This window comes from Bubalus kerabau, chromosome 20 (assembly GCF_029407905.1).
Source record: "Bubalus kerabau isolate K-KA32 ecotype Philippines breed swamp buffalo chromosome 20, PCC_UOA_SB_1v2, whole genome shotgun sequence".
In the NCBI taxonomy this organism is placed as follows: domain Eukaryota; kingdom Metazoa; phylum Chordata; class Mammalia; order Artiodactyla; family Bovidae; genus Bubalus; species Bubalus kerabau.
In genome coordinates, this window is record NC_073643.1 from 62,198,102 (window position 1) to 62,225,853 (window position 27,752).

The 27,752-nt window shown below is 60.8% G+C and overlaps 1 protein-coding gene across 1 annotated transcript; it reads left to right on the plus strand.

Annotated features, from left to right (window-relative positions):
* Positions 1-27,393, plus strand: UROC1 (urocanate hydratase 1). Its single transcript, XM_055557324.1, has 20 exons — positions 1-126; positions 4,402-4,532; positions 4,835-4,928; positions 5,995-6,054; positions 6,314-6,442; positions 6,550-6,611; positions 7,916-7,982; positions 8,060-8,203; positions 8,866-8,954; positions 10,311-10,373; positions 10,632-10,811; positions 11,901-11,998; positions 12,172-12,244; positions 13,345-13,466; positions 16,482-16,552; positions 17,657-17,755; positions 18,950-19,049; positions 21,695-21,776; positions 25,555-25,654; positions 26,372-27,393. The coding sequence occupies exons 1-20, from the start codon at positions 1-3 to the stop codon at positions 26,507-26,509; spliced, it is 2,028 nt and encodes a 675-aa protein (XP_055413299.1). The 3' UTR covers positions 26,510-27,393.
* Positions 27,394-27,752: the final 359 nt, after the last annotated feature.

The window sequence follows — 27,752 nt, forward strand, 5'->3', positions numbered from 1 at the left end:
ATGTGCAGCCTCCAGGAGCTGTGCTCCGGCCTGCCCTTGCGGCCCCTTCCGGAGAACCGGGGCCGGCGGGCCGGGGTGCCCCATGCCCCAGTCAGGACCCCCGGCCTCAGCCCCGCTGAGGAGCAGGTGAGAGGCTGGGCCCCCCCCGCCCCGCAGGACTGCTCAGCCTCTGGGAGGTTTGGGAGGGCTCTTCCCACCAGCTGCTACCTGCCACCCCAGCTCTGGGGGCTCCCAGTGAGGGTGGCTGCGGGCCAGGGACCCCTGTGCCAGGCTCCATCGCACCCGCCTTACTCCTCCCGGCTGCCCGGGGGGGCGTCGGCCTCTGGTCTCCACTGACTGAGGGTCCCTGAGGCTCGAGGTCACAGGTGGGTGCCATCACCTCGACCTTGGGCCCCCAGGGCCCAGGAGGTCTGCTGCCCGCTCCTCCCGGGAGCACCCACTGGCCTGGGACATGGGGGTGGGGGCGGGGCCCTGGGGACTGGGGAGGAACGGGTAGGTGGATCCCGTCACCTCCTCCTTCCTGCTGCCGTTTGCTCTTTGACCTGTTCTTTGACACCGAGCTCCCAAATGGGCTTCAGTTCCCTGGGCGGTGGGGGCTCCTGGCGGAGCTGGTCACCGGGTCCAGGCCCTGATTACATGCTAGGCCTTTCTGCCCCACCCCCAGCCTCCCAAGAAGGGTGGAGGCCAGGGAATGAGGGAAGGAGCCCTTGCGCCTAGTGGGCGCACCTGGGAGCTCCCCCAACCCCGGGTTCCTGCTCATCAGCTCACCCTTCGTCACATCCTTTCAATAGAAAAACCAAAGAGAGAGTGTCCTGAGTTCTAGGGGCTGTGCTAACAGATTACCAAGCCCTAGGGGCTGGGACCCCCAGTTCTCACTGGCTGTTCACGAGCACCGGTGACGACTGGGGTATGTGATCGGGGGCTGAAGTGGGGGTGTCTCGTGGGCCCAAGCCCTCAACCTGTGGCCGGGGTCTGGGGGGACTCTGGTCGACAGCACCCCAGCGGGACTGAACTGAGGGCCGCCAGCGGGGTGGGGGGAGAGGCGGGCCCTGGAGGAACCATACATCCAGTCCCCGGGGGGGACGCCTGCAGGAGGACCCTCGGGGGTCTCCTGGACCATCCCAAACCTGGCACGGCGTCCTCGGCCACAACCTTCACACTTTCCTGGGGCTGCTTTTCTGTTTTATTTAAATGTCCCTTTGAATGTCAACATCAGCTTTTAAAGGTAGTTATAAGAGAGACGCAAGTCACGTGTTATAACATTCTATAATTTTTGGTGTCTCCCTCCAGACGCGTTCTGGCGCACCCAGATGTGTGCATCCTTCCTGACCCTCTGAGTGGGAGCTGTGCACACAGGGTGTGCGTGCTTCCTGACCCTCTGAGTGGGAGCTGTGCACACAGGGTGTGCGTGCTTCCTGACCCTCTGAGTGGGAGCTGTGCACACAGGCTGCTTTCTCTTGAGGCTGTTCCTCATCAGTGTGTTTTGATGAAGTTCATGGTCTGGATGAATGAAAATGTGCTCCCCTCTTAGTTCTTTTGTGAGTAGTTGTTGTTGAGTCGCTCAGTCGTGTCTGACTCTGCAATGGACCGCAGCATGCCAGGCCTCCCTGTCCATCACCAACACCTGGACTTTACTCAAACTCATGCCCATCAAGCTGGTGATGCCATCCAGCCATCTCATCCTCCGTCATCCCCTTCTCCTCCCGCCTTCAATCTTTGCCAGCATGAGGGTCTTCCCCAGTGACTCAGCTCTCCGCATCAGGTGGCCTAAGCACTGGTGCTTCTGTAAGTAGATTTCTGGTCACCTGCAGAGTGTGCTCGGCTGTGGTGCAGAGGGAGAGTCCTCTCACATCCGTCAGAATCGTCCCCGCATCCCTCCCCCGCCATGCAGCTGCTCTTGGTGACCTCACCCCAAACCACACCCTACCCTCGGGGGCTGTGCTGGACCTCACACCCCAGGTCCGGAGACCTCCCACACTGCGGACACAGTGCCCGCAGCTTCTGGACAGCGGGGCCCAGGGGGCTCACTTCTGGGTCTTCGGTGACGCCAGAGTCTTCTGCCGAATGAACGAACAAGAGTGTGTGCCGAACCAACACCCTGAAAGAGCTCAGTGGGAGAACAAACCTAGAAAGGCTTGTTGGATGAGCTGGTCTTGGCGCCAGGGGCAAGGTTCCCAGACTGGGGAATCTGAGCGGGAGGCTATTCTGGAGGTCGTGAGGGACCACGCGGAGACGGGTCTGGGCAGAGCAAACTGGGGTGGACGAGCCCTGTGTAGGCCCAAGCTGGGTGTGGACCTGGGAAGCCAGGCCCGGCCTGGTCACAGAGAGGCTGAATGCCACCCCTGGGCACTGCGTCAGACAGGGGCTGGCCCGCTGGCCACAGAGAGCGAGGCCCACATGGAGCTGGGGGTGGACAGACACCCAGCTTGGAAGCCGTAAGCATGGAGACGGTCACTCTGGCCACTGGCCCCGGGCAGCGCATGCCTGCCAGGTGCTGCCCTCCACTCGGCCGGGTCCCCAGGCAGCCCTGTGAGGCGGTGCCTTCTGCTCGTCTTCCGAAAGAGGAGACTGCAGTTCAGAGAGGTGCGTGTGCGGGTCGGGGACCCACAGGGACAGACTGGGGTGCAGGGGTCTGGGCCCCGAGGCACAGTCTCTGGAGAGGCCCCCTGCCCTGCCAGGAAGAGCCTGACTCACAGTCTGGACCTGGCGGGCCTCACTTTGGCCCGGTTCTGATGAGGACCCCGTGGGGCTGGGCTCCAGGGGTGTGGGGGCTCAGACAGGCCCAGTCTATCAGATCGTTAGAAAAGGGAACAGAGGAAGCCAGAGTCCGGTGGGATGTGTTCGGGCCCGTGTAGTAGGTCGAGCGCCCCACCGGGAGGGTGACTGTGTGCCTGTGACGTGTTGCTTTTGAAACTTCTGTCAAGCTTTGTTTTCGCTTGCAAGCTCTGATTACAGGCTGTTCACTGATTTTAAAAAAAAGCATGCAGTCTCTGTGTCATGGGCCAGACCTGACCTCGAAGGGCTTGACCTCCAGCTCACGCCGGGCCCCGCCTGCCCTTGAACCCGAGTCTGCAGCTTCCTGCCGCGTGCCCCCCTGTGCCCCCCGTGCCCCCCTGTGCCCCCCGTGCCCCTCCCACCCCGTTGCTGCGTGCAGCTTGCGCATTCCTCCTCGGGGCCCTCTTATCGTGGCTCCCTCCCTGGAGCGCTGGACCAGTGGCACCAGGAACACGCCAGAAACTAGACTCAGAGACACTGCGGGTGGCCACCCGATGCGCCTGACCCTCTGGGTGAGCCCGGGAGCCCCCTGCGCGCAGATTCCCAGCCACCTTTTGCGAGGGAGAAACACACATTTCTGATCATTTTTCCCCAGAGAGCAGGAACAATGCGCTCTTATTCCACGTTGAAGTCACCCAGGGACTCGCCATGCAAACCTTTCAAGTTCCCCTCACTCCTGAGCTAGGGTTTCCTTGCTGCGCTTCTCGCCCTCGACTTCTTCCAGAATCATCTTTCCCCCACCCATCCCATGCACCCCTCGGCCCCAGGGGCACCCTTGATGTGTGGTGCTGGACTTGGGGCGCACAGGGCAGGCTGTCCCCCCCGGGGGCTCTGTCCTCAGCCCCCCAGGCACCTGGCTCTGGCCGGCCCAGTTCTCTGTCTCCGGGGCGGCCCTCTGCCCTGCCCATAAGCTGGTGCCTTGGGGCCCAGGCCGGGCTGCAGGCTCCTCTCCTGTCGCCTCCGCGATCCCCTGTTCAGTGTCTTGTCCGAGGCTCGAGCTCCTTGCCCCCTCGGTGGATGTGTGTCGAATGAATACGTTCACACCAGCTCCTTATTGCGCTCCTTAAAGGAGTTTGTTCTGCAGGGTCGGCTGGTTGAACGCATGGCCTCAGTGTCCACCCCTAACACCCGGGCGTCACCCCACTCCCCTGCCTTCAGGCCCCTGCCGGGTGCTGGGAGGGAGAGAGCAGGGTAGGGGGCTCTGGCCAGACACCCACCCTCCTTGAGCCCAGGGAAGACTAAGAAGCAAGGGAACAAACTCACTCTGGAGCATGTGGAGATGCTCAGCCCGGGGAGGGGGCCCCCAGGGAGGCAAGCAACCCCTCACACTGTAGCCCAGGCAGCAGGCCATGTCCCTCTCTGGCCCTTGCCGGGCCTCAAGCGGCCTGGTGCCTGGTGAGCACGCAGAGGGAGGGACTGGAAGGCTGCCGACAGAGAGCCGCAGGGCAATCAGGGAAGGCTTCCTGCGGGAGGCGACAGGGTAATGGCCTAGGGTGTGAGCAGGGCAGTCTCGGGGCTGGGCCCTGGGCCTCCTGAGTGGAGCAGGGCACATCCGGAGGGCGGAGCTCCGCCTGGAGCCTGCACACGCTGCCACCCTCACCACTGCCCCCCCCACCACCCCACCAGCTGGCGCTGAAGAACGCCCTCCGCTACTTCCCCCCGGACGTCCAGGAGGTGCTGGCCCCTGAGTTCGCCCAGGAGCTGCGGCTCTACGGCCACATCTACATGTACCGCTTTTGCCCTGACCTGGAGATGAGGTGAGTGCCGCGGGCTCGGCTTGTCCCCTTAGAACAGAGACCTTGCGGTGAAGTGCGCCTCCTCCGGGCTGGAGCCTGTCCAGTGGTGGGGAGGGGCTGGCCGGTCTGGAGCTGGTCCAGTGGTGGGGAGGGGCTGGCCCAGAGCACCTCCTGCAGGTGGGAGCTCCAAGCGGGGGCACCTTCTGCTGATGCCAGGGCTGGCCGTCCGCACCGGCAGGGCCAGGGGCCAGGCCGGGACGAGGTGGGACCCAACATTCCAGGCGCCTGCCCCTCGACTGGCCTGGTAGCTAGACCCCTTGCAGGGCCTACCCGGTGGAGCGATATCCCTGCCAGACGAGGGCGGCTGCAGCCATCATGCTTATGATCATGAACAACCTGGACCCGGCCGTGGCGCAGGTAACGGTCCGGACGTGCGGGCGGGGTCGGTAGTGGGAAATCAGCATGCGAAGCACACCCAGCACTCACAACACTCGCAAGCTTTCTACTTGGAAGCAGTGAATCTTATATCAAATATAAGATTAGATATATACACAAGTCGCTTAGTCGTGTCCGACTCTTTGTGACCCATGGACTATACAGTCTCCAGGCCAGAGCACTGGAGTGTGTAGCCTTTTCCTTCTCCAGGGGATCTTCCTGACCCAGGACTGGAACCTGGGTCTCCTGCATTGCAGGCAGATTCTTTACCAACTGAGCTATGAGGGAAGCCCCGAGGGAAGCTGCAGAACCAGCGCGGGGAGGGCTCATCCGTCTCCCGGGCGCTCCCTCTTTGGTCGTTATGGCACCATCGGCACCACGACACCGGCCTTGGCGTTGGAAGGCGTCGCTTTACGTCTGAGGCTTGCGTGCTTAGTCGCTCAGTCGTGTCCGACTCTGCGACGCCCTGGACTGCAGCCTGCCAGGCTCCTCTGTCCATGAAATTCTCCAGGCCAGAACACGGGAGTGGGTAGCCACGTGAAAACTGGAAAGGAACAGACTGAATGCTGTGGTTGGTTGCAGTGTATCCAAAATACCACAACATGTAATCAGTATAAAATCAAGATATTTTATAGCGTTCTTTCCCTACCAAGTCTTTGAAACCAGCGGTGGGTGTCATGCCTAGAGCTTGTCCCGTGGGCTGTGGCTCAAGGCACAAAGGCTGCTGGCAGAGCAGGCCTGTGGCCCTGCTGGTCCACGCGGGTCTGGCCACACGTGCCTGTCCCGGCGTCCTTGTGCGCCAGAGCATCCTGCAGCAGCCTATTCGAGAGAGGACAGCCTTCAGGGGGACCTGAGAGTTTGCTTGAGGGCAGGAGGGTCCCAGGATATGAACACTCTGCTGAGCCCTGACCGGGTCTCCCCCCCAGCCCCCCACTCCTCCTCCAAGGGCCATCAGCCACTTGGCGGGGGGCCATGACCCCTGAACCCTGCCAAGCTGGGGGCCTCCTTGCCCACACCCCCATCTCAGGCGGCCCCGCATCCTCCACAGTTTCCCCAGGAGCTCGTGACCTACGGAGGAAACGGGCAGGTGTTCAGCAACTGGGCGCAGGTATGGACCCTGGACTGTGCGGGCAGGCGGGGGGTCCCCACCACAGGCCGGTCCACCACCTACCTCCACCCCGGCCTCCAGCCTGGAAGCGCCTTGCAGACGGGCTCAGGGGCTCGGGCTCTGCCTCCCTGATGCCCGAGAGCCCAGAGGTCAGAGGTCCTGTGGTGGGGCCACTGGAGGGGAGTCGGGGGCCTCGTGGGGGGACTTGGGGCCAGTGTGGGGACCCCCCTCACCACCCCTGTGCCTTATTCTCCTGCAGTTCTGGCTGACAATGTCTTACTTGGCCCAAATGACTGAGGAACAGACGCTGGTCATGTACAGCGGACACCCGCTTGGCCTTTTTCCCAGCAGCCCCGAGGCCCCCAGGCTGGTCATCACCAATGGGATGGTGGGTCCCGGGGCCGCAGGGAGGCCCAGCCATCACCCGCCCGCCGAGCCATCGCCCCCGAAAGCCACGGCGCGGCCCCCAGCCCTCCGCCCGCCCCTCTCTTGCAGGTCATTCCCAACTACTCCTCCAGGACAGAGTACGAGAAGCTCTTTGCCATGGGGGTTACCATGTAAGTGCTGTTGGTTCATGATGCAGCCTTGCCCAGGCCCTATGGTTAGGGCAGCGCAGCGATCGTGGCTTCAGCTCTGAGAAGCCCTCACCATCAAAGCTCCAGAGCACGATTCCGTATTCACGCATTTCCCGCTCGTGTTCATGGATGTCCCTGCAGTTGTTATACATGTGTGAGTGAGCAAACATGCAATTTGAATCCTATTTTTTGCAAGGACTCAGGTCCTGGCTGCAAAGGGGGCGTGGTGATGGCTCTGGCCCCTGAGCTGTGTAAGAATGAGTGGGATACCGCCTGAGTGGATGGGACCCCGGGGGAGCACGCCCCATGGCGGGCTTTACCCGCCTCCCTGGTGGGTGTGTATCGTGTCTGCACAATCGTTCTATTCACGCAAGCTTGCACGACAAGGATAACCCATGCCCCATTTATCAGAAGAGGAAGTGGAGGTTCCCAGAAGCCCTGTGCTTGGCCCAAGTTCTGGGATTGGCTTGGAGTTTGGATGTGTGAGATCCAGGATCCGCCCTCAATCCAGAGGAGAGAAAGGACCGGGGAGGCTGCTGGGGGCTGGCAGACCGGGTACTCGCAGTCATAGGGGAGCGCACTCTCATCTCCTGTCACATGGCCGAAGACGCCGATGCTGAACAGCCACCGCTCGGTGCACGTGGATGCCTCCTCCCACGATCTAGCCTAGAGCGCTCAGCAGGCTGGGGGCTCACTCCCGGGAGCCTTGTTCTGTGGCCCGCCGAGCCGCCCGCTGACCGGCAGAGAGAGCGGCTCCTGCAGCCTGCAGTGGGGCTCACCGCGGGTGCTGACGTGTGGAGAGGTCCCCGCCGGCCTGGTCGTCAGAACCGGGCCCTTTGTGTAAATGACAGCAGCCTCTCGAGTGCTGTGCCCCGACTCTGCCAGAAACTAGGGGACTGGCCTTTCCTACAGGCTTCTGTTTTGACTAATTAATGAGCTCATCTTTGGCTGCGCGGTGTTGCTGCGCGCGGGCTTCCTCCAGTTGCCACGAGCAGGGATTGCTCGTTGGGGTGGCTCCGGGGCACGCGGGCCTGGGTGGTGGCTTCAGGAGTTGTGGTGTGTGGGCTCACATGCCCTGAGGCACGCGGGATCCTTCCAGACCTGGGATCAGACCCACGCCCCTGCCTTGGCAGGTGGACTCCCCTGGACCAGCAGGGAAGTGCCTCCTTTTGTTGTTTAAGGAGAATGCCGACGCATGTGGGGGCAGCAGAGCTCCTTAGACCCCAGGGAGTGGGGTGGGGAGACGCCACGCCGGCACCTGCTCACGCCCCTGCGTACGCGGGCAGGTACGGCCAGATGACGGCAGGCAGTTACTGCTACATCGGCCCCCAGGGCATCGTCCATGGCACGGTGGTGAGTGGCGGGCCGTGGGGCCGTGGGACTGGGGGGCTGAGCGAGCGTGGGTGGTGACTCCTCCTCCTCCCCCTCAGCTCACTGTGCTGAATGCGGGGCGGCGCTACCTAGGGCTCCAGGACCTGGCGGGCAAGGTCTTTGTCACCTCTGGGCTGGGCGGCATGAGTGGGGCTCAGGCCAAAGCGGCCGTCATCGTGGGGTGCATCGGTGTGATCGCAGAGGTGAGCCCACAGGAGCAGCCCCCCAGCCCCTCGAGAGCCCCCCTGCCGCTCTCACCCTCCCTGCTCTTGCCTCTGCCCTCCCCTCCCATCCCAGCGTGGGTCCCCACGGCAGCAGACACCCCTGCCTTCCAAGTGCCCATCACTGCCAGGCCCGGAGCCACGCTCCCAGGACCCAGCCTCCCTTGCCTTGGGGCCCTGGGGTCCAGCCAGGAGACGGTAGACCTGTGAATAAGTGAGCAGAGACCGCCCCCCCAGTCTGCACAGACCTGTCAGGTCAGGGGGAAGAGTGGACAAGGGCCAACATCTGTAGCCTCTTGAGCTTCCCTCCTGGATACAAAGTGGCTTCCCCAGCTCCAGCCACCTCATCTATGTTCAAGGCAGACAGAAGGGGAAATGCCAGCAATGGCTGACTCTAGCAGAAAAATAATGCCATAGAAACTCGTTTTCCCACGTTGGTCAGATGGGCTCACATGGATGTTGTCATCTACGAGGGTGGAGAGAAGGCGTGAGAGGGCAGTGGGGATTAGCTGGGAGCAGAGCGTCTCCCTGAGTGAAGTCAGGGTTTGTTGACATGGAGGCAGGAGGCAGCTTGCAGCAGCTCGTAGGGTCTGCCCCGCCCTGTCGGGAAGGGGGTGATCTTCACCCCTGCCCCGTGGTCCCAGGTGGATGGCGCGGCCCTCATGAAACGCCACAGGCAAGGCTGGCTGATGGAAGTGACTGACAGCTTGGACCGCTGCATCGAAAGACTCAGGTGTGATGCCTGGCGCGGAGGGAGCGTGGGCTGGGAACCTTTGATCTCTGCTTCTCACTGGTGGCTCCTGGGAGTGTGGGGTGCCCGGGTGCGTCCGCGCTGCCCACCCATGCGGTCTCACAGATGTCCGTCATCCTGCGGGTGGCCCCTCAGCTCAGCCCTGGTTTGGCAAAGACCGTGTCTTGCCTTTCTCCCTTCTGTGCCTCGGTGCCCAGCCCAGAGCCTGGCACACAGGAGGTGCTGATCGGAGCTGCTGAACGTCCACAGGATCCATCCGGACCTGCAGCTTCTCCCCAGGGGGGCCAAGGCTGGTGCGGGGTCCCAGGACCCTTCCCAGCTGCATGCCGTCTGCTGAGATTTCTCGATGGGGACAGGAAGGGCCACCAGGAGGCCGCTCCTCAGATGCTGTCTTTGAAGCATTCTCTCAACTGACTGCTCTGCAGAGCTGAGCGCCTCCTGTGTGGGGAGTTCGCCTCGGCACAGAGGGCTTCACCTGCTGTGATTAGACCTGCCCAGGGGCGCAAGGGAACATAGGTGACACTGTCAAGAGACACAAAGAGTTTAGAAATACTCCCATTACTGAGACTGGAGACTCTTTTGACACAGATCTTTGAAAACTTGCTGAAAACCCTGCGTTCATTACTGGAGAAATTCTAAACTCCTCGTGTGGCAGAGGGTCTTAACCTGATCTGGCTCTGACCCTGTGGGTGCATCTGGAACACAGGTGCACACGCACACACTTGCACACATGCACACACTTGCACACACGCACACTTGCACACACACACACACTTGCATGCTCATGGGCACGCACACACACACACGTCCGACCACTGTGACGTTTCTGTCATCTCTGAATTTTTGTCACTCACACAAAGGTTGGGCACTTAACTCCCACAGTCACGCACAGAAACACAAAGTCCAAATCAGAGTAAGAAATGCTTCCGCAGCCGCTTTCGTGTATTCAGGTCTCCTGTCCCCCAGACATGCTGTAGTTTTTCCAAATCAGGGTCAGAATCATCTTTCAAACCGTCTGCAACTTGAGGATCGCCTTGAGCGACTTCTACCAAGATCCTTGTTAGAGCCCTAGGAGCAAGGGCCCTAATGCTCCGGATGGAATTCTAGGCCTCGCAGGGGGCGGGGCTGCACCTCTGTCAACAAGTCCTCAGGGAGGGCCCCTGGTCCGCTGTGCCCCTCGGCCGGGGGCCTCATAGGTCCCCAGGCGTTGCAACACTCACGCGGTGCTGTGGGTGCCTCCCGGGCCTCTGCGTCCTCACCAGCTGGGCACCGGGGTGCGGGGTGTTGGGGTGTTGCCCTGGGCAGGTGTGACTGGGCCACCTGTCCTGCCCCTTGCAGGGAAGCGAGGAAGAGGAAGGAGGTGCTCAGCCTTGGTTACCATGGCAACGTGGTGGACCTCTGGTGAGTGGGGAGCTGGCCGCCTTGAGGACCCCCGGTGAGCCCTCGGCCGCGGCCCCGATGCTGGTCTGGGGCTCCTGGCTGTCACGGCCCTGACCCTTGGACAGCTCGCAGCAGAGCCCCCCACCCCCGCCAGGGGGTGCAGGATAAGCCCTGTGCCTGGCTACGGGGCCTGTGGGCTGGGAGCACCTTGCGCCCTCCTGGCTGGTCCCTGAGCTCGGGTGCTGGCAGTACCCGGCCTGACCGGCCGTCTCCCCGCAGGGAGCGCCTGGTCCACGAACTGGACACGACGGGGGAGCTCCTGGTGGACCTGGGGTCCGACCAGACATCCTGCCACAACCCGTTCAACGGTGGTTACTACCCTGTGCAGCTGGGCTTCGCAGAGGCCCAGAGCCTCATGGCTTCTGACCCCACTGCCTTCAAAAGCCTGGTCCAGGAGAGGTGATGCCGGCCAGGGCTGCCCGCGCAAGGGGTGGGGGCACACAGGGCCTGCTGGGGCTGTGGACGGGGTGGCTCCGGCCTCCGCCTGGTTCTCCCACAGCCAGCTGTGTGGCCTATGCCAGACCCTTAACCTCTCTGCTCCTCTGTCCCGCCTCTGTCAGACAGGGTCATGAGTGTGCTGTTCTGTGGGAATGCTGGGGACAGGCTGCGGTGACATTTGCAAAATACTGGGGGCAGCTTCCAGCACCTATGGGTGCTAAGTAGATGCTGGTAGAGGGCAGCCCGAGGCGCTTCCAGAAGAGGTCATTGCTTGTTCAGCACGGAGCCTGGGCCCCGCGCCTGGCTGGCTGGGACCTGTAGGCACTAGCTGAGTGACTGCCTGCAGTGTCTCCCCTGAAGGGCGAGAGGCTCTGAGGAACCCCAGGGGTGGGGGGCTTCCCAGTGGGAGGCGCTGGAGGTGCAGCAGGCAGGGGCGGGGTCAGGAGGGGTGGAGTCAGGAGGGGAGGAGTCCGATGGGGTGCAGTCAGGAGGGGAGGAGTCAGAAGGGGGTGGAGTCAGGAGGGGAGGAGTCCAAAGGGGAGCAGTCCGATGGGGGAGGAGTCCAAAGGGGAGGAGTCAGGAGGGGAGGAGCCAGAAGGGGTGGAGTCAGGAGGGGAGGAGCCCGAAGGGGGTGGAGTCAGGAGGGGAGGAGTCAGGAGGGGAGGAGCCCGAAGGGGGTGGAGTCAGGAGGGGAGGAGCCCGAAGGGGTGGAGTCAGGAGGGGAGGAGTCAGAAGGGGTGGAGTCAGGAGGGGAGGAGTCAGGAGAGGTGGAGTCAGAAGGGGGTGGAGTCAGGAGGGAGGAGTCAGAAGGGGTGGAGTCAGGAGGGGAGGAGTCAGAAGGGGGTGGAGTCAGGAGGGAGGAGTCCAAAGGGGAGCAGTCAGATGGGGGAGGAGTCCAAAGGGGAGGAGTCAGAGGAGCAGTCTGATGGGGTGGAGTCTGGAGGGGAGGAGTCCCATGGGGAGGCGTCGGCAGCAAGCAGAGTCCGAAGGAGCGGTGTCGGCGGGCAGTGGTGCTCGCGCCGGCGCTGACTGCTGACCGCTCCTTTGCAGCCTGCGGAGGCACGTGTCAGCCATCAACAGGCTGGCCCGGGAGCATTTCTTCTTTTGGGACTATGGCAACGCCTTCCTCCTGGAGGCCCAGAGAGCCGGTGAGAGAGGCAGGAGGGGCTCGGGCACACTCGCCTCGCTGCAGGCCTGGCCGGCCCGTCGGTGTGGCCAGCAGGATGGGCCCTGGCATGCCTTCTGGGGGTGGCCCTGCCGGGCCTCCGCCTCGATGGGCCTCGGTCTCTCCTGGTGATTCTGGCCCCGTTTGTGCGCACAGGGGCCGACGTGGGGAAGCCGGGCGCCAACAGGACAGAGTTCCGCTACCCCTCCTACGTCCAGCACATCATGGGGTGAGTGGGGACGCTCCCGGCGTCTGTTCTTAGACACGCAGGTCAGCAGATCTGCTCACACTGCCCAGGCTGCCTGCTGAGACCTATACTTGGTCCCAGGTGGCCATGGCCTGGGTCATGGGGTTTCCACCCCAACAGGCAGGGGGAGAGGAGCTGAAAACGTGAGAGTCTGTGCAGGGCCTCAGGGAGAGGACGGGGGTGGGGGCCATGCCTAAGGTCACCTCTGGAGAACACCCCAACCTACGGGTGCTCAGGGCTGACCCACCCCCCAGGTCCTGCACGCTGTGGCCGAGGAGCTGTGCATCCCCCAGGCACGCCCCAGCCCTGAGTGGGTGGCCGAGGGCCCGATCCCTGCAGTCCTTCTGCTTTTCTGGCCACCGGGGGCCTGAACTCGCGGGGAGAGGGCAGCTGCTGCAGGGAGAGGACAGGGTGGAGTCCGGGCTGGGGCAGCCAGGCGGGGCAGGAAGCCCCCGGGTCTGCAGCAGAGGGGACCCCGGCGGGGGCTGAGGTGGGTGAGAGAGGCCAGCACCCTTCTCAGGTTCACTGTGGGAGGGGACAGGGCCAGAGTGGGGCCACGACCACGGGCCTGGGGGGCGGGGATTGCCCAGGGGGCAACAGGAAGGGAGCCCAGCAGAGGCTGGGTGGGCACGAAGCCTAGGGAGGGCCTGCGCCCCTCTGCCTGGAGCCCCCTTGAAGGTCGGCTCACAGCAAACGGGGCCGAGTTTCTGTTTATTGTGCATTCTCATTAGCACTGCCTGGTTTTCGGGTTGTCTCTAACCTCGATTTAGGAAGCTCTGCTTGTCTGTGTCCTGGCTCCCTGCTCCTGCAGCCAGAGAAGCTGCAGCTCTAGGAGGGACGCTGTGGTGATGGAGGGGGCAGGCAGGGTGGGGACCGCTGCACGTGCTGGTTGAGAGGCTTCTGGCAACCTTGCCGGTCGCCGATGCTCCGACTCACGACACAGGCCCCTGCGCATATACCCACTTCGTGCACAGCCTTCATCCCATCAGTTCTGGAGCATCTGTGGCCTCCCTGATCTTGGACCATGCCGACCCCAGCCCCAGCCCGGCCAGCCCCAGATGACGAGCCATCTGCCTTTGCAGGGACATCTTCTCCCAGGGCTTTGGGCCTTTCCGCTGGGTGTGCACCTCGGGAGACCCCCAGGACCTGGCAGTCACAGATCAGCTGGCCACGTCTGCGTTGGAGGAGATTGTTGCTGCTGGAGGTGAGGCTGCTGGTTGGAGATGCTGATGTGTGGGTGGCGCCCCTGGCTGGCAGTGCTGGGAGCCTGGACGCAGGGCCCCCCGCCTGGCGCCGTGGGCCCGGGGCACGTTCTCGGGTTGCCTGTCGACGGTGCTCGGGCTCCTGCAGCCGGCCCTGTGCTGCACCCTCCACGTGTCCAGGCCACTCTGCTGTCTCCACGTCAGAGTGCCCCAGGCCGTCTGTGGACACAACGTGGCTCTGCCCCGCCCTGGGTGGCCCCGGCCCAGCCGCAGACCCTCCTTGTGTAGTGGACGGGGCAAAAGGACGCACCTCTTTATGGCACCTCCCCGGCCCCTGCCTGTCACAGCTCCTGCCCTGTTGCTCTGTGGCTTCTCCCTGGGCCCAGACAGCCTTCTCTGGGGATTGTGGGTCAGCCTTTGCAGCTTGTTGTAAATCCTCCGGGCCCAGTTTCACCCTGCCGCCCACATCTGGGTTGAGTGGGCTGAGTGGCAGGGGCTTAGGGTCAGGGGACTCAGGGGGAGAGCCTGATGGGCGGAGCCACCTTGTGGATGGGGCCACCTTGTGGGCGGAGTCACCCCTCCTTGCTCGGGAGGAAGCTGAGGCAGTTCAGTTCAGTTCAGTTGCTCAGTCACGTCCAACTCTTTGTGACCCCATGGATTGCGGCACGGACAGTCCTCCCAGTCCATCACCAACTCCCGGAACTTGCTCAAACTCATGTCCATCGAGTCAGTGATGCCATCCTACCATCTCATCCTCTGTCGTCCCCTTCTCCTCCTGCCTTCAATCTTTCCCAGCATCAGGGTCTTTTCCAGTGAGTCAGCTCTTCTCACCAGGTAGCCAAAGGTTTGGAGTTTCAGCTTCAGCATCAGTCCCTCCCATGAATATTCAGGACTGATTTCCTTTAGGATGGACTGGTTGGATCTCCTCGCAGTCCAAGGGACTTTCAAGAGTCTCCTCCAACAGCACAGTTCAAAAGCACCCATTCTTCGGCGCTCAGCTTTCTTTATAGTCCAACTCTCACATCTATACATGACTACTGGAAAAACCATAGCTTTGACTAGATGGACCTTTGTTGGCAAAGTAATGTCTCTGCTTTTTAATATGCTGTCTAGGTTGGTCGTAGCTTTTCTTCCAAGGAGTAAGCGTCTTTTAATTTCTTGGCTGCAGTCACCACGTGCAGTGATTTTGGAGCCCCAAAAAATAAAGCCTCTCACTGTTTCCATTGTTTCTCCATCTATTTGCCATGAGGTGATAAAACTGGATGCCATAATCTTAGTTTTTTGAATGTTGAGTTTCAAGCCAACTTTTTCACGCTTCTCTTTCACTTTCATCAAGAGGCTCTTTAGTTCTTCTTTGCTTTCTGCCATAAGGGTGGTGTCATCTGCATATCTGAGGTTACTGATTTTTCTCCTGGCAATCTTGATTCCAGCTTGTGCTTCATTCAGCCCAGCATTTCTCATGATGTACTCTGCATAGAAGTTAAATAAGCAGGGTGACAATATACAGCCTTGATGCACTCCTTGCCCAATTTTGAACCAGTCTGTTGTTCCATGTCTGGTTCTAACTGTTGCTTCTTGACCTGCATACAGATTTCTCAGGAGGCAGGTAAGGTGGTCTGGTATTCCCATCTCTTGAAGAATGTTCCACAGTTTGTTATGATCCACACAGTCAAAGGCTTTGACATAGTCAATAAAGCAGAAGTAGATGTTTTTCTTTCTGGAACTCTCTTGCTTTTTTAATGATCCAACAGATGTTGGCAATTTGATCTCTGGTTCCTCTGGCTTTTCTAAATCCACCTTGAACATCTGGAAGTTCATGGTTCACATACTGTTGAAGCCTGGCCTGGAGAATTTTGATCATTACTTTGCTAGCATGTGAGATGAGTGCAATTGTGTGGTAGTTTGAGCATTCTTTGGCATTGCCTTTCTTTGGGATTGGAATGAAAATTGACCTTTTCCAGTCCTGTGGCCACTGCTGAGTTTTCCAAATCTGCTGGCATATTGAGTGCAGCACTTTCACAGCATCATCTTTTAGGATTTGAAATAGCTCAATTGGAATTCCATCACCTCCAAAAGCTTTGTTCACAGTGATGCTTCCTAAGGCCTACTTGACTTTGCATTCCAGGATGTCTGGCTCTAGGTGAGTGATCACACCCTTGTGATCTGGGTGGAGCCTCCTCCAGCTTCCGGATGTTGGTGCAGCTGCAGACCCTCAACCTGCCAGGCGACTACTGGTGTTCCCATCATAACCACCCTCCAGGGGTGATTTCAAGCAAGCGAGGCTCCACGTGGAGCCGGATCAGGGTGTCCACCAGCCAGAAAACCTCGGGGCACAGCTCCTAGTAAGGGGCGGGGACGTCACCAAGTGATGTGGGAACATTACTTTCATTTTTAATACAATGTTTTCAGTTTATTTGACTGAAACATTATAGTCATCTGTAAACCACAGGCTCACAGAATTCCTGCAGATTTAGCAGTCTGTTCCCACGAGCACCTTGGCGGACCCCCCTCTCCAGCCCTCCACTCTTAACTGCCAGCCTGTCCTACCTCGAGAGGCCCAGCATCTGTCAGCCTCGGAGCCTCTGTACTCGCTGCCCCCTCTGCAAAATGCTGTTACCTCAATTCCATGCAGCTGGCTCCTCTTCAGCATTTAGGACTTGCCTTGAGTGTCATCTCCCCACAGAGGCCTCTGGTCCCCGTGACCCCCACCCCAGTCTCAACTGCACTTGTTTCCTTCTCAGCCCACAGTAGTCTTGGCTCTGGTGCCTGGCACGCAGCAGATGCTCCTTAGATATTTGCTTCGGGTCGGGCCCTGACTCACCCGATTGCTGGCACTGCCATTGTCGGAAGTCGGATGGGCTGGTGGGGAGCTGGGGATGGGGGCACCCCGACTCTGCTCGGGGTCCAGTGGTGGATGCAGATGGGTGCCTCAGCCCAGCGGCCTTGCAGCGGGAGTGTGCACCCCCATTGTGGGGCAGGGGCTCTGGTACCTGTGACACCCCCTCCCCTGCCTGCAGTGACCCCGGCTGTGAAGCTCCAGTACGTGGACAACATCCGCTGGATCCGGGAGGCTGCCAAGCACCAGCTGGTGAGGGCTCCAGCTGGGGGCCGGGGGGTGGCGGTGTGGGCCTTGCCCCAGGTGAAATGCTGCTCACCACCTGAACAGCTTGGGGAGTCCCTACTGGCCACCTTGCCCAGGGGCCACTGTACAGAGAAGCCCGGGGCCTTTCAGAAGGTGGCTTGGACTCTGAGGCACCGATCTGGGTCAGGTAGGTCCTTCCTCCCATCATTGCCCGGCAGGGCCCTGAAGCCAGGCCTCCTGATTTCTCAGCTGTGTGACCTGGGGTGAGTGGCTTGGCCTCTCTGGGCCTCCCCTCCTGTCTGCACAGTGGAGATACTAGACGTGGTACGGCCCCTGGCTGTGGTGCGGGGCTTGGAGCACGACCTCTGCAGGGCCAGGGCAGGGCTGATGGGTGTTTCTGTGCCTGTGAGCGTGACCACAGATCAGATGACCCGGGGAGTTGGGGGTGGGGGCGGTGTAGCAGAAGGGTGTCTCTGAGGAGCTGACTTGCAAGTTCAGGCCTAAGTGGGACTGAGTCGGGGGGGTGACAGTTGGGAAGCAGAGGGACCAGCCAGTGCACAGGCCTGGGGAGGCAGCTGGCCGGATGCGCCCAGACCAAACAAGGGACGGGCATTTGGTTCTGATGGCTGGACGCTGCCACGTCTGCACCAGTGGGTCCTTGGCCTGTGGTTCAGCCGCGCCTGCCCCAAGCGGTGGCCCCCGTCCTGGGCTTCCCAGTCCAACCTCACCCACCCAGACTGCCGCCGCTGCCTGTACCAGTGGTTGCACGTGTGTTTCTCCACGGAACCCCTCATGCCAACCACCCAGTGCCTGAGATGTCCACAGCGATCCCCGCTGGACTTGAAGACCTGGGCCTGGGGAGGGTGGGGCAGGAGGTGGAAATGGGGGCGGGGCCTGACGGAGACGCACAGTAAGTCACCTCCCAGGAGACGGCCGGTCAGCCTGGGGCCCCTGCGGCTAGCCCTGCGGTGACCGGTCAGGAGGGACATCTGCACTAGACACCCCCAGACTGCACTAGGCACACGGGCCGGGCGTGGGGGGCCGGACTCCAGAGACTGCCTTCCAGCGTCTGGGGGTCGTGTCTCCTGAGCACCACCCTTCTCGCCACAGGTGGTGGGCTCCCAGGCCAGGATCCTGTACTCGGACCAGAAAGGCCGTGTGGCCATCGCCGTGGCCTTCAACGAAGCCATCGCCCGTGGGGAGCTCAAGGTGGGCGCCCCGCCAGGCCAGCCCTCAAGCCCGGGCTCTGCTGTGGGCCCTGCCGTGAGACTCTGGGCAGTCAGGGGCCATCTCTGAGCCTTTGTAACCTCAAAGCGTGGCTTCCCCTCCAGTGTTTCTGGCTGTCTTTGTTTAACTGTCCCTTTCGCATCACTGCAACCCCAACCGCGTCTCCGTCTCCCTAGCGGTCAGCCCCGCCTACCTCGCTCAGCGCATGCGCACATGGCGCCACAGCTGTGGGCTGTGTCTGGAGCTGCAGCTCCAGCGCTTCATCCCCCCTCCCTCTCCGCCTCCTCCTTCCTCGCCCCTCCTTCCGGCCAGCCCCGCCCACCTCCCTCGGGCACATGCGCACATGGCGCCTCTTCGCCCCCTCCCATCCTCCACCACCCCCTTCCTCCCGCCTCTTTCCACCCACCTCGCTCGGCGCATGCGCGCAGAGCGCCTCTTCGTTCCCACCTCGCTCTCCGCCCCTCCTTCCTCCCGCCTCCTTCCAACCACCTCGCTCAGCGCATCCGCACACGGCGCCTCTTCATCCCCACCCCTCCCTCTCCGCCCCTCCTTCCTGAGAGCCGCCCCCCACCCACCCAGGTGCAAGCCTTGCTCCCACGCGGGGCTCCGGGCGGAGCACAGGGCAGACAGGGTCCCGCCCGGTGCAGGTGGAGGGACACTGGATGCGCGGGCAAGGCCATCAGTCCACGGTCTCTGAGCGCGTGGCGCTCCGCGGATAAAGTCAGCGAGGAGCGCGCGTAGGGTCAGAACTGGGCTCCGTGCTGCAGGCGGAGCCGTGAGGGTCCCCCGTGCCAGCGCACTGGGCTGGGGGTCCCGTGCAGAGCGGGGTCAGGCCCGGCTTGTTGAAGCGCAAGGAAGCCCCTGCGACCTCCGGTGAGAGCCGAAGCCCCTGCCTGTTCTGCAGCCCTGAGATGGGGGCTCCGTAAAGTGGGCGTGGTGACTGGACACGGTAGCGGAGACTCAGAGCCAGCACCTGGGGGCGTACGGGCTCCGGGTGGACAGAAGGGGCATCTCTGGGCGGTCGTGGGGGGCGTTGGAAACCCCCTGCGCCCTCCTGCAGAGGGTCTGCTTCCCAGGGAAGTCCAAAGGGCGTCTGGCGTAGCCTGACCCTTGAACTCTGCCCCGGGCCAGGCAGTGGACACCGCCTTTGACCTTTCATGCCCTTCCACACCACAGGCGCCGGTGGTCCTGAGCCGAGACCACCATGACGTAAGTGGCACCGACAGCCCCTTTCGGGAGACCTCCAACATTTACGACGGCTCTGCCTTCTGTGCAGGTGAGGAGGACAGGGCGTCTAAGCTGTGTTTCTTTCTTTTGGGTTTGAGTTTTATGTAAAAATCAAGTGGTTCATTCAGTCTGTCACGGTGCTGTGGAAAAGGTTGCTGGCTTCTGAGGGGGCAAGGCCCAGGGTGACCAGCCCATGATGGAGGCGGCTCTGGGACACGGGACGCGGTTGTAAATGTGAGCAGGAGCCAGTGGACTGGGCCAGGGCATGCCCGAGACCTGGGCACACCCCATCACGTGCCAGGTGGTCTTCAGAAGGTCCTCAGGGTCCTCCTCTGTGGCGAGGAGCCAAGAGCAGGTCCTTCTTTGTTGTGAAGGATGCACTGAGTTTGTGTGTGGGAGTCACGTCTGCTCCCCCAGGCCGGGTTCTGTGAGGGGCTGTTAACCACCACACAGAGCTTCTGCCTTCTGCTCCTGGGGGCTTTCTTGTCCCCAGCACCCAAGGCTCCTTCGGTCATGGATGGGATCCCCAGGGAAGGAGTGGACACCCAGGAACACCAATCCACATCACTTTGAGGAATAGGTCCATTTCATATAAGTTGTGAAATTGATGGGTATAGAATCATAATCCTTTATTATCTTTCTAATATTTGTGGGGTTCACACTGTCTTTCCTGATGTCAGTCTTTTCTGTCTTTCTCTTTCCTTGATCAGCCTGGCTAGGCATTTTTTAATTTTATTGATCTTCTCAAAGAAGTTTTTAGTTAGATTTTATTCTATTACTTTTTTGCTTTCAAATGGACTGATGTCTACTCTTATTTTTACTATGATCTTTTTCCTATTTACTATTTGGGTTTAATTTGCTCTTCTTTCTCCAGTTTCATGAAGTTTTCTTTTCTAATAAAAATGTTTTAATGTTAGGAATTTCCCTCTAAGCGCTGCCTTAGCTGCATCTTACTGATTTTTTTAAAAATATATTTTTGTTTGCATTCAGTTCAGAACACTTTTAAATCTCCTTTGATACATCCTCTTGGAACCATGGATTATTGTGAAGTATCTTTTTAAATTTTCAAGTTTGGGGAGATTTTCCAATTATCTTTCTGTAACTGATTTCTGAGTTAATTCCATTATAGTGTGAGAGCTTTATACTCATCCTGTTATTTTAAACTTGTGTTAAGGGTTGTGTTGTGGCCCCGAAGGTGATCCCTCTTGATGCCCCTGGGAAGAACATGTATTCTGCTGCTACTCAGGGCCTTGTTTTTTTTCCTTTTTAAAAATTTTAAAAGGTTTTTTGATGTGGACCATCTTTATTGAATGGGTTATAGCACTGCTTCTGTTTTATGTTCTGGTGTTTTGGCCGTGAGGCACGTGGGGTCTTAGCATCTCACCGGGGATGGCACTGCACCCCCTGCATTGGAAGATGACGTTTTAGCCACTCGACCACCAGAGAAGTCCTGGGGGCTTGTTCTCCCATTTCACCTGGGTGAAGCCGGTTAGTAATGCTCTTCCTGTGGTCAGGGTCCTTGCTGACCTTCTGCTGCCCTGTCCCCTAGATGAGCGAGAGTGAGAGGAAGCAGTGCCCGACTCTGCGCTTGTCTGCTCCCTCCGCAGCCCTCGAGCGCGTTGCCGCGGGCGCTTTAAAGCCGTGCTGTCAGCTGTGCCCTTGTTTATGTGTATTGTCTCTTCTTGGAAAATTGACCTCTTTACCATCATGTGCCGGCTCTCTTTATTTTAAAACATTTTTTGGCCGCATCATGTGACACGTGGGATCCTAGTCCCCCGATCAGGGATCAAACCCCGGGCCCGCTGCATTGGGAGCGCAGAGTCTTAACTGCAGGACCACCAGAGACGCTCCTCTTTACCCTTGATGATACTGCCGGCCCTCATTCTCACGTTCTCTGACGTTAATGTAGTTCACATTGGTATTCTTCGGCCAGTGTAACAGCTGACCACAAACTTAGAGGCTGGAAGCAGCAGGAGCATGTTCCCTGAAGTTCTGAAGGCCCAACGTCTGAAATCAGTTTCTCGAGGCCTGGGTCAAAGTGTGGGCAGGGCCCCGATGTCTCAGGAGGCAGCCAGGGGCGGGTGGGTCGCTCCTTCACCTTTGTCAGGTTCTGGAGCTGTTCTGGTGCGTCTCACAGTCCCATGCTAGACGGAAGTCATTCCCAGGACCCCGCCTCTTCTCTGGGGGGGCTTTGGGGAAGAGCCCACCAGGGGCCAAGCCCTTTGTCCCTGGCCCAGGGGCGTGGGTCTCAGGGCAGCTGCAGCTCTCTCAGCAGGCCCTTGGACAGAAGTGAGGCTTGCTTCCCTTCTCTCCGCGGGCGCCTGTCTCCCTGCAGAGTCCTGTCTGGTTACCTGCCCCAGGGCCTCGCCCAGTGATGCCCAGGAGCAGTCTGCGGTGTGCCACTTGCCTGCGCCGTCGACGTGCTTCTCTGAACGACGGGACTGATGCTGTTTGTCACCTGAGCGACAGTTCCTCCACCCTCAGTGCCTCTGGGGTGCTGCACCTGTGCCTGTGCTGGGCAGGTGGCAGCGGGGATCGGGCACTCGTTCGGTGCTCCCGCTTCACTGGGCTATGAGAACGCAGTGTCCGCGGTTCCTACAGGCGCCCTCCCTGGTTCCTGTCTGACCGCCCCCGCCCCGACCCTGGCCCAGGCTGGCTGCCTTGCCCAGGGCTGACCGCGCTCTCTTTCTGCAGACATGGCTGTGCAGAACTTTGTGGGTGACGCGTTCCGTGGAGCCACCTGGATCGCTCTGCACAACGGCGGGGGTGTTGGCTGGTAAGAAGGTTCCCGAGGGCCAGTGGCGCGGGTGGGGGCTCCCTGGAAGTCTCGGGGGGCCCTCCCAGGTCCTGCGCCTGTCTCTCTGAGCTCCCTCTGCTGAGGGCTCCTCGTGTGAACTGGACGTGGGGGCCTTGCCCAGCCTGCACCTGTGCAGTCTCCTGCCTCTCGCAGGATGCCGTGAGGCATCTTTTCCCGTGTGGTTCTGCTGCTGCTGTCACAGATGTTCTCCAGGGAACCCTCAGAGTCATCCTGGCCCCGTCCTTTGACGTCGCCAGGGCGGCTGGGCTGGGCGGTGGGAACCTAGATCTGGGCTCCCTGGCTCCTGGCCCGCACTGCCCAGCCAAGCCTATCTCCAGCCCAAGCCACGGACCAGCTGGGGTTCTGGGAGGCTCCCTCCTGGGCCATAGACGAGTGCCCTCATGAGGTCGTCCCTAATTCTGCACCAGGTTTCAGCCTGTGGGCGTTTCCAGCACCGGGTGTCCTGAAGCTAAGCTCAGCTCCGGCCCCATGCTTTCAGCCTGGAGATGACATCTCATCCCACAGCTGGGGTCCTCAGGGCCAGCCCCCTCCGCCCACCACCCCATTTCCTGACTCCAGTCGCAGGTCCGCAGCATCACTTGTGCTCCCCCGCCCCTCAGCTGGAGATCACAGGTCCCTTTGGCCCCCTGCTCGGTTCCCCTGCTTTGCTGGAGCAGCTCACAGAAGGCAGGAATTTCTGAAAAAAATTACAAAAGTGTCAAAGGGTGTGAATCAGTAGCCAGAGGAGGAGACACACGGGGTGAGCACGCAAAGGACCACCTGATGGTGGGGGCCGCGGCAGGCACGGCCGCACGTGCCTGTGTTCTGGTTCCCCAGCCGGCCGCTCTCAGGCCCCTCCTTTGGGGCTTCCCTGTAGGATTCCTTCCATGGGTGTGACTGACTCCATCACTGGCCACGGGTGACTGGTTCCACCTCCAGCTCTTTCCCCTCTGCGATGGTCAGTGGCTGGGCCCCAGGTTCCAAGCGCGGGTCACAGGGTGGCCCCTCTGTCAGCCAGCCCTGCCCCCTTGGGTGAATTCCCAAAGTCACCTCATCAGCAGGATGAAAGACACCTTCACCCCGCTCATCGCAGGAAATTACAAGGGTTTAAGGAGCTCTGTGCTGGGAACCGTGGACAAAGACCACATGTTTATTTCTCATTATAAGTAACGATGTCCCATTAGCTGCTGAGAAAAACAAACAACTGGTGTCCATCCTAAAGGAGATCAGTCCTGAATATTCATTGGAAGGACAGATGCTGAAGCTGAAACTCCAATCCTTTGGCCACCTGATGCAAAGAGCTGACTCATCTGAAAAGATCCTGATGCTAGGAAAGATTGAAGGCGGGAGGAGAACGGGAGGACAGAGGATGAGATGGTTGGATGGCATCACTGACTCAATGGACATGAGTTTGAGTCAACTCCGGGAGTTGGTGATGGACATGGAGGCCTGCCGTGCTGCAGTCCATGGGGTCACAAAGGGTCAGATATGACTGAGCGACTGAAGTGAACTGAACCGGTGTTTATTGCAAGTAGACACGTGGCAAGCGTTTGGATCTCCTCCCACCTAATCTCGGAGAAGAAACACCCAGATGAGAAAACTGAGGCAGGGGGCGGCTCAGGCTGCACCTGCCAGGGCGCCCTGGCTGGGGGGTGGGTGTCGCCTGGGCAGCTCTCTGGACCCCTGGGCCCTTGCAGCAGCAGGGGGCGCTGTGGCCCTGCACAGCAGGACAGCTCTCCAGACCAGCTGCCTCTGAAGTGACCTCCCAGCCTGTTTTGGCCGGAGCAAGCCTGGCCTTGCCTTCCGGAGCCCAGTCCTGCACGCTGCAGTCTCCGGAGCATCCTCGTGGGCCAGCTTGGCCTTGGGCCCTCTGAGGCTGGAATTCTGAGCCTAGCCCAGTCAGGTGGCCCGAATGAATGGAAAATGTGACCGGAGCGCGTGGCCGGAGCAAACCAGGAAGGGAGGGATTGGGCCCCGTCACTGGGCGCCGGCCTTTCGGGGCTCAACTTGCTGAATGGGTTCTGGAGACGACGGGATGCCTCTGGCGGGGGCCAGAGCTGGCAGTGGAGCTGGATCTGGATTCAGATCTGTCGTCCCCAGATTCCTGAAATCGGAGCCAGGGCGGCAGAAGGCAGGCGGGGCAGGACACGAGGGCCTCGGGGCACTGCTCGCTGTGGGGGACCCCGACTAGGCTGCCCCCCAGGCTCTGATGGCGCAGCCCATGAGGCGCTGGCACCGAGGCCATTAGTCGTGACGCCCTAGGGGGCTACTTTGGGAAAGTGCCTCAGGTTCACTGCAGAATCCGTGCATAATTTAATCCAGCAGATACTCCTGTAAACCTTCCCGGAAACGCAGTGGGGAAAACCGCCACCCCCCGCAGTCCTCCTTCCAGCTTCAGCTGCGTCTCTTGCTTCCAAGTCATGGTTTCCCCTGACGTTTCTCGGTTCGCTCCAGGTTTCTCCACTGCATGTGGGCTCCCTGTTTCTGAGCCGATCCGTGTCAGCACTGGGTCCCCTGCAGGCCCCGTGCCCTGCCCCGTCTGTTCGTCTGTTCTGACCGCGTGCTGGGGTCTGGCCCATGCCGTCTGCCCCACAGTCCCAGCTGGCGGCTGCCGTGTAGATGGGGACCGTGGGCTGCAAAGCGGGATACTCAGCGGTCAGGCTCTGCTCCATAGAGACAGTGGACCCTGTTCCCTCCCGGGAGGGTGTGCAGGTCCCTGTGGGCGGGACCAGCCCCCAGGCCCACGTCTCTGAGGAACAGATGCACTGTCCAGGTTCGATCCCTGGGTCGGGAAGATCCCCTGGAGAAGGGCATGGCTACCCACTCCAGCATTCCTGCCTGGAGAATCCCATGGACAGAGGAGCCTGGCGGGCTGCAGTCCACCGGATCTGGGACACGACTGAGGGACTTCGCTTTATCCGGATACTAACACTGGTTCTCCACCAGAGCACATCTTGAAGCCAGCTGTGTGTGGGCATCCCTGAGGGGCCTGTTAAGATGTGGATCCCGACAGCAGGTCTGGAGTCAGGGTGCGGAGTCCGCGTCCCTGCCCAGCTGTGGGTGATGGTGCCATGGGGCCCCTGGGGGGTGGCAGCCTGGGTTCTGAGGTGACCTGTCCGCTCAAGTCTCACTGTTTCTTGGGGACAAACGGCTGCGACAGCTGCATGCTGCTCAGGCTGCTAATGGTGAAGACCCGTCACGGGACCCGCGGTTCCTGCAGGGCCCACGCCATGCACGGGGTCTCCCAGGACACTTAACGTCACTTCCTGTCATCAGCTCGATGGTCCCACCTCAGAGGCAGCTGCACCCAGAGCTTGACTCTGCAGACACTGACTGCTCAGCCACCGTTCCCGAGAGAGGACTCCCGTTTGCATAACCTCCCCAGCCCCGGCCGCTATCACGTGTCAGACCTGGGGCCGTGGTGTTAGTGGCTGAGAAGTTCCGACCCTGTTGTTTGGCCCTGAGTTGCTCGCTGCCTCCAGGGACTCGTGGCTCAGTTCTGCCCGCTTTTCTGCTCATCTCACGGTGTCGAATGTCTCCTTCGTACAGCTAGCACCAACCTTATGTGTGACCTTCTCCCCAGGACCATTATCTGGCCAGCATCTGCTCCACCACACGAGAGGGCTCTCCCTCTCTGGTCATCCTCCTGGCCCCAGGGCTCCTCCGACTGGGTTTGCAGAGGCCACCTGGAGCTGAGCACCTTTGCCCCAACTGTCCATGCCTGGGAGTGACCCTGAAACCCTTTGGCTACTTGCAGGGGTGAGGTGATCAACGGGGGCTTTGGCCTCGTGCTGGACGGGACTGAGGATGCCGAGCAGAAGGCCAGGCGGGTGCTCAGCTGGGACGTCGCCAACGGAGTGAGTGACCGCCAGCACCTCCCAAGGCTCTCCCCTGTGCAGACTGCAGACCCTCCTCCTTCCAGAAAGGTCTGCGGCCCTCCTGCCGCTGCGGTGTCTCCCCCCAGCCACTGCCAGGGTGGCCCTCCATGGCAGACAGCCTGCGTTTCACCCGGGCTGTTTCCTGTCCAGCCTGTGTCCACGGGGCCCGGGCAGTGCACCCCTTCCCGACACTGCCTCTTTGCGCATCTGAGAGCACAGCTGCCTACGCTCGTGTGCGTCCTGGCGCTGTATGGGGTGCGGGGCCCCATCCCTGAGGGACCACATATCAGGGCCTGAAAGGGGAAGCATGACAGATGGGGGTCGGGGTGATGGGGGTGGGTTTACGGGATGTAAGTGAAATGGGGAGGGGGCTGGGGAGCCCAACTGCAAGGGTCCAAGGGTTAGACCAGGAGGCCTAGGAGAGCCGCCGGGCGACTCTCCGGAGCCCCCAGCACGGGGGCTGGGCTTCCTCCTGGAGGCCGGGAGGCTGGAGGGAACGGGTGGGGCGGGTGGGGTGCCAGGGCCATGTCGGGGGGCCCCTGACAACACAGGCCAGATGGGAGGAAGGGAGCGGCTGGGGAGGACCTGAAGCGGAGCCGAGGTGGTGTGCTGGGGGGGCGGGGAAGGTGGGGGGCGGTACGGACACGAAGGCTGGGCAGGGCCTGGCACTGAGGACACGCCCCTCCCACCCCTCAGGTAGCCCGCCGCTGCTGGTCTGGGAGCCCCACGGCCTACGAGGTCATCTGCCAGACGATGCGGGAGGACACTGGCATGGTGGTGACGCTGCCGCACGCCGTGGCGGACGAGCGTCTGCTCCAGGCCCTGCGGCTGTGAGAGGACAGGGCGTCCCACAGTGCCCTGGCCCCCGGGTCCAGCCCTCACCTCACATTCCCCGCCCCCTCCACTGCTCACCGGGCTCCCCTGGGTCCGGAGATTTGCACATGGGCGTACGTGGACGCGTGCACACACACAAGCTTGCATGCACACGCACACAAGCATGCCCTCTCCGTCTCCCCACCCCGGAGGCAGTCACTGCGTCCCCATTTTACAGACCAGGCAGCGAGGCGGGGCCCTCTGCTCTCACCACGTGGCTCCCCTGGGGACCTGGAGGGCAGTGAGGGTCTCGTTCAGTGCGGGGTGCTCAGGCCTGCCGTGGAGGGGACTCCAGGGGCTGGTGCCCAGAAGCCTGGCTGAGTGGGGCGCTAGCCAGCCCCCGGAGCCGCCTGCATTCCTCTTCCCCCCAGGCGCAGAGTTCATTTGGCCAGGTTCTCATCCAACGTCTATGGCCCCCCAACCCCTGACTAACTGTCCACACCAGGGACCCACAACTTCGGCTCACAGGCCAGCCTGGCTCTGACCATGTTCCTTATTCTTTGTCCTCCCAGTCCTGCTGGGCCCATGACAGGCTTAAACTGAGAGAGACTTTGGGGATGGGTCTCCAAGGAGCCCCCAAAAACCTGACCCCCACCCCCCGCCGTGTCTAGTCTCAACCACGCAATATGGCCTGTCTCCTCCCCACTGGCCATTCTGCCTTTGCCTGAGCTAACAAAACCCCAGTGTTGTCTGGGTAGCAATATACACAGAAGGAGTAGTTGATTTTCCAGCCTGCCTAGTAATCAAGAATAACCATTGACCTGGTTCCAGCCCAGCAGACTGTGGAAGTCTGCTGGATGGGTTTGCTGGGAAAGCTGTAATAAAAATGGACTGATATGGCTGTATCACAGTTTTGCTTTTGCCCCTTCTTTCTGCCAGAATCTCAGGTGTGATGCCTGGAAGCACAGCAGTATTGCTGTGACCATGAGGGGATCACTGAATGCGTGGAGGCTTGTAGAAAGGCAGAGGTGCCTGGGCTCCTGGAAGCCTGGGTGCTGCTGAGCCAGTCCTGGGCGCTTCTCCTCTCCTTGGTCCTCACCTGCTCAAGCCATCCTTGCAGGCTTCTGTTGCACATGGCGAGCGTGGGGTCCAGATGTGGAGGAGGCTCCACTCTGTCACCATGGGCTTTCCAGAGGGGTCCCCTCTCCTAGAGTCTGGGGCCAGAGTCCTGGGGTTGAAGATTTTTTTGGCCCCCCCCTTAAAG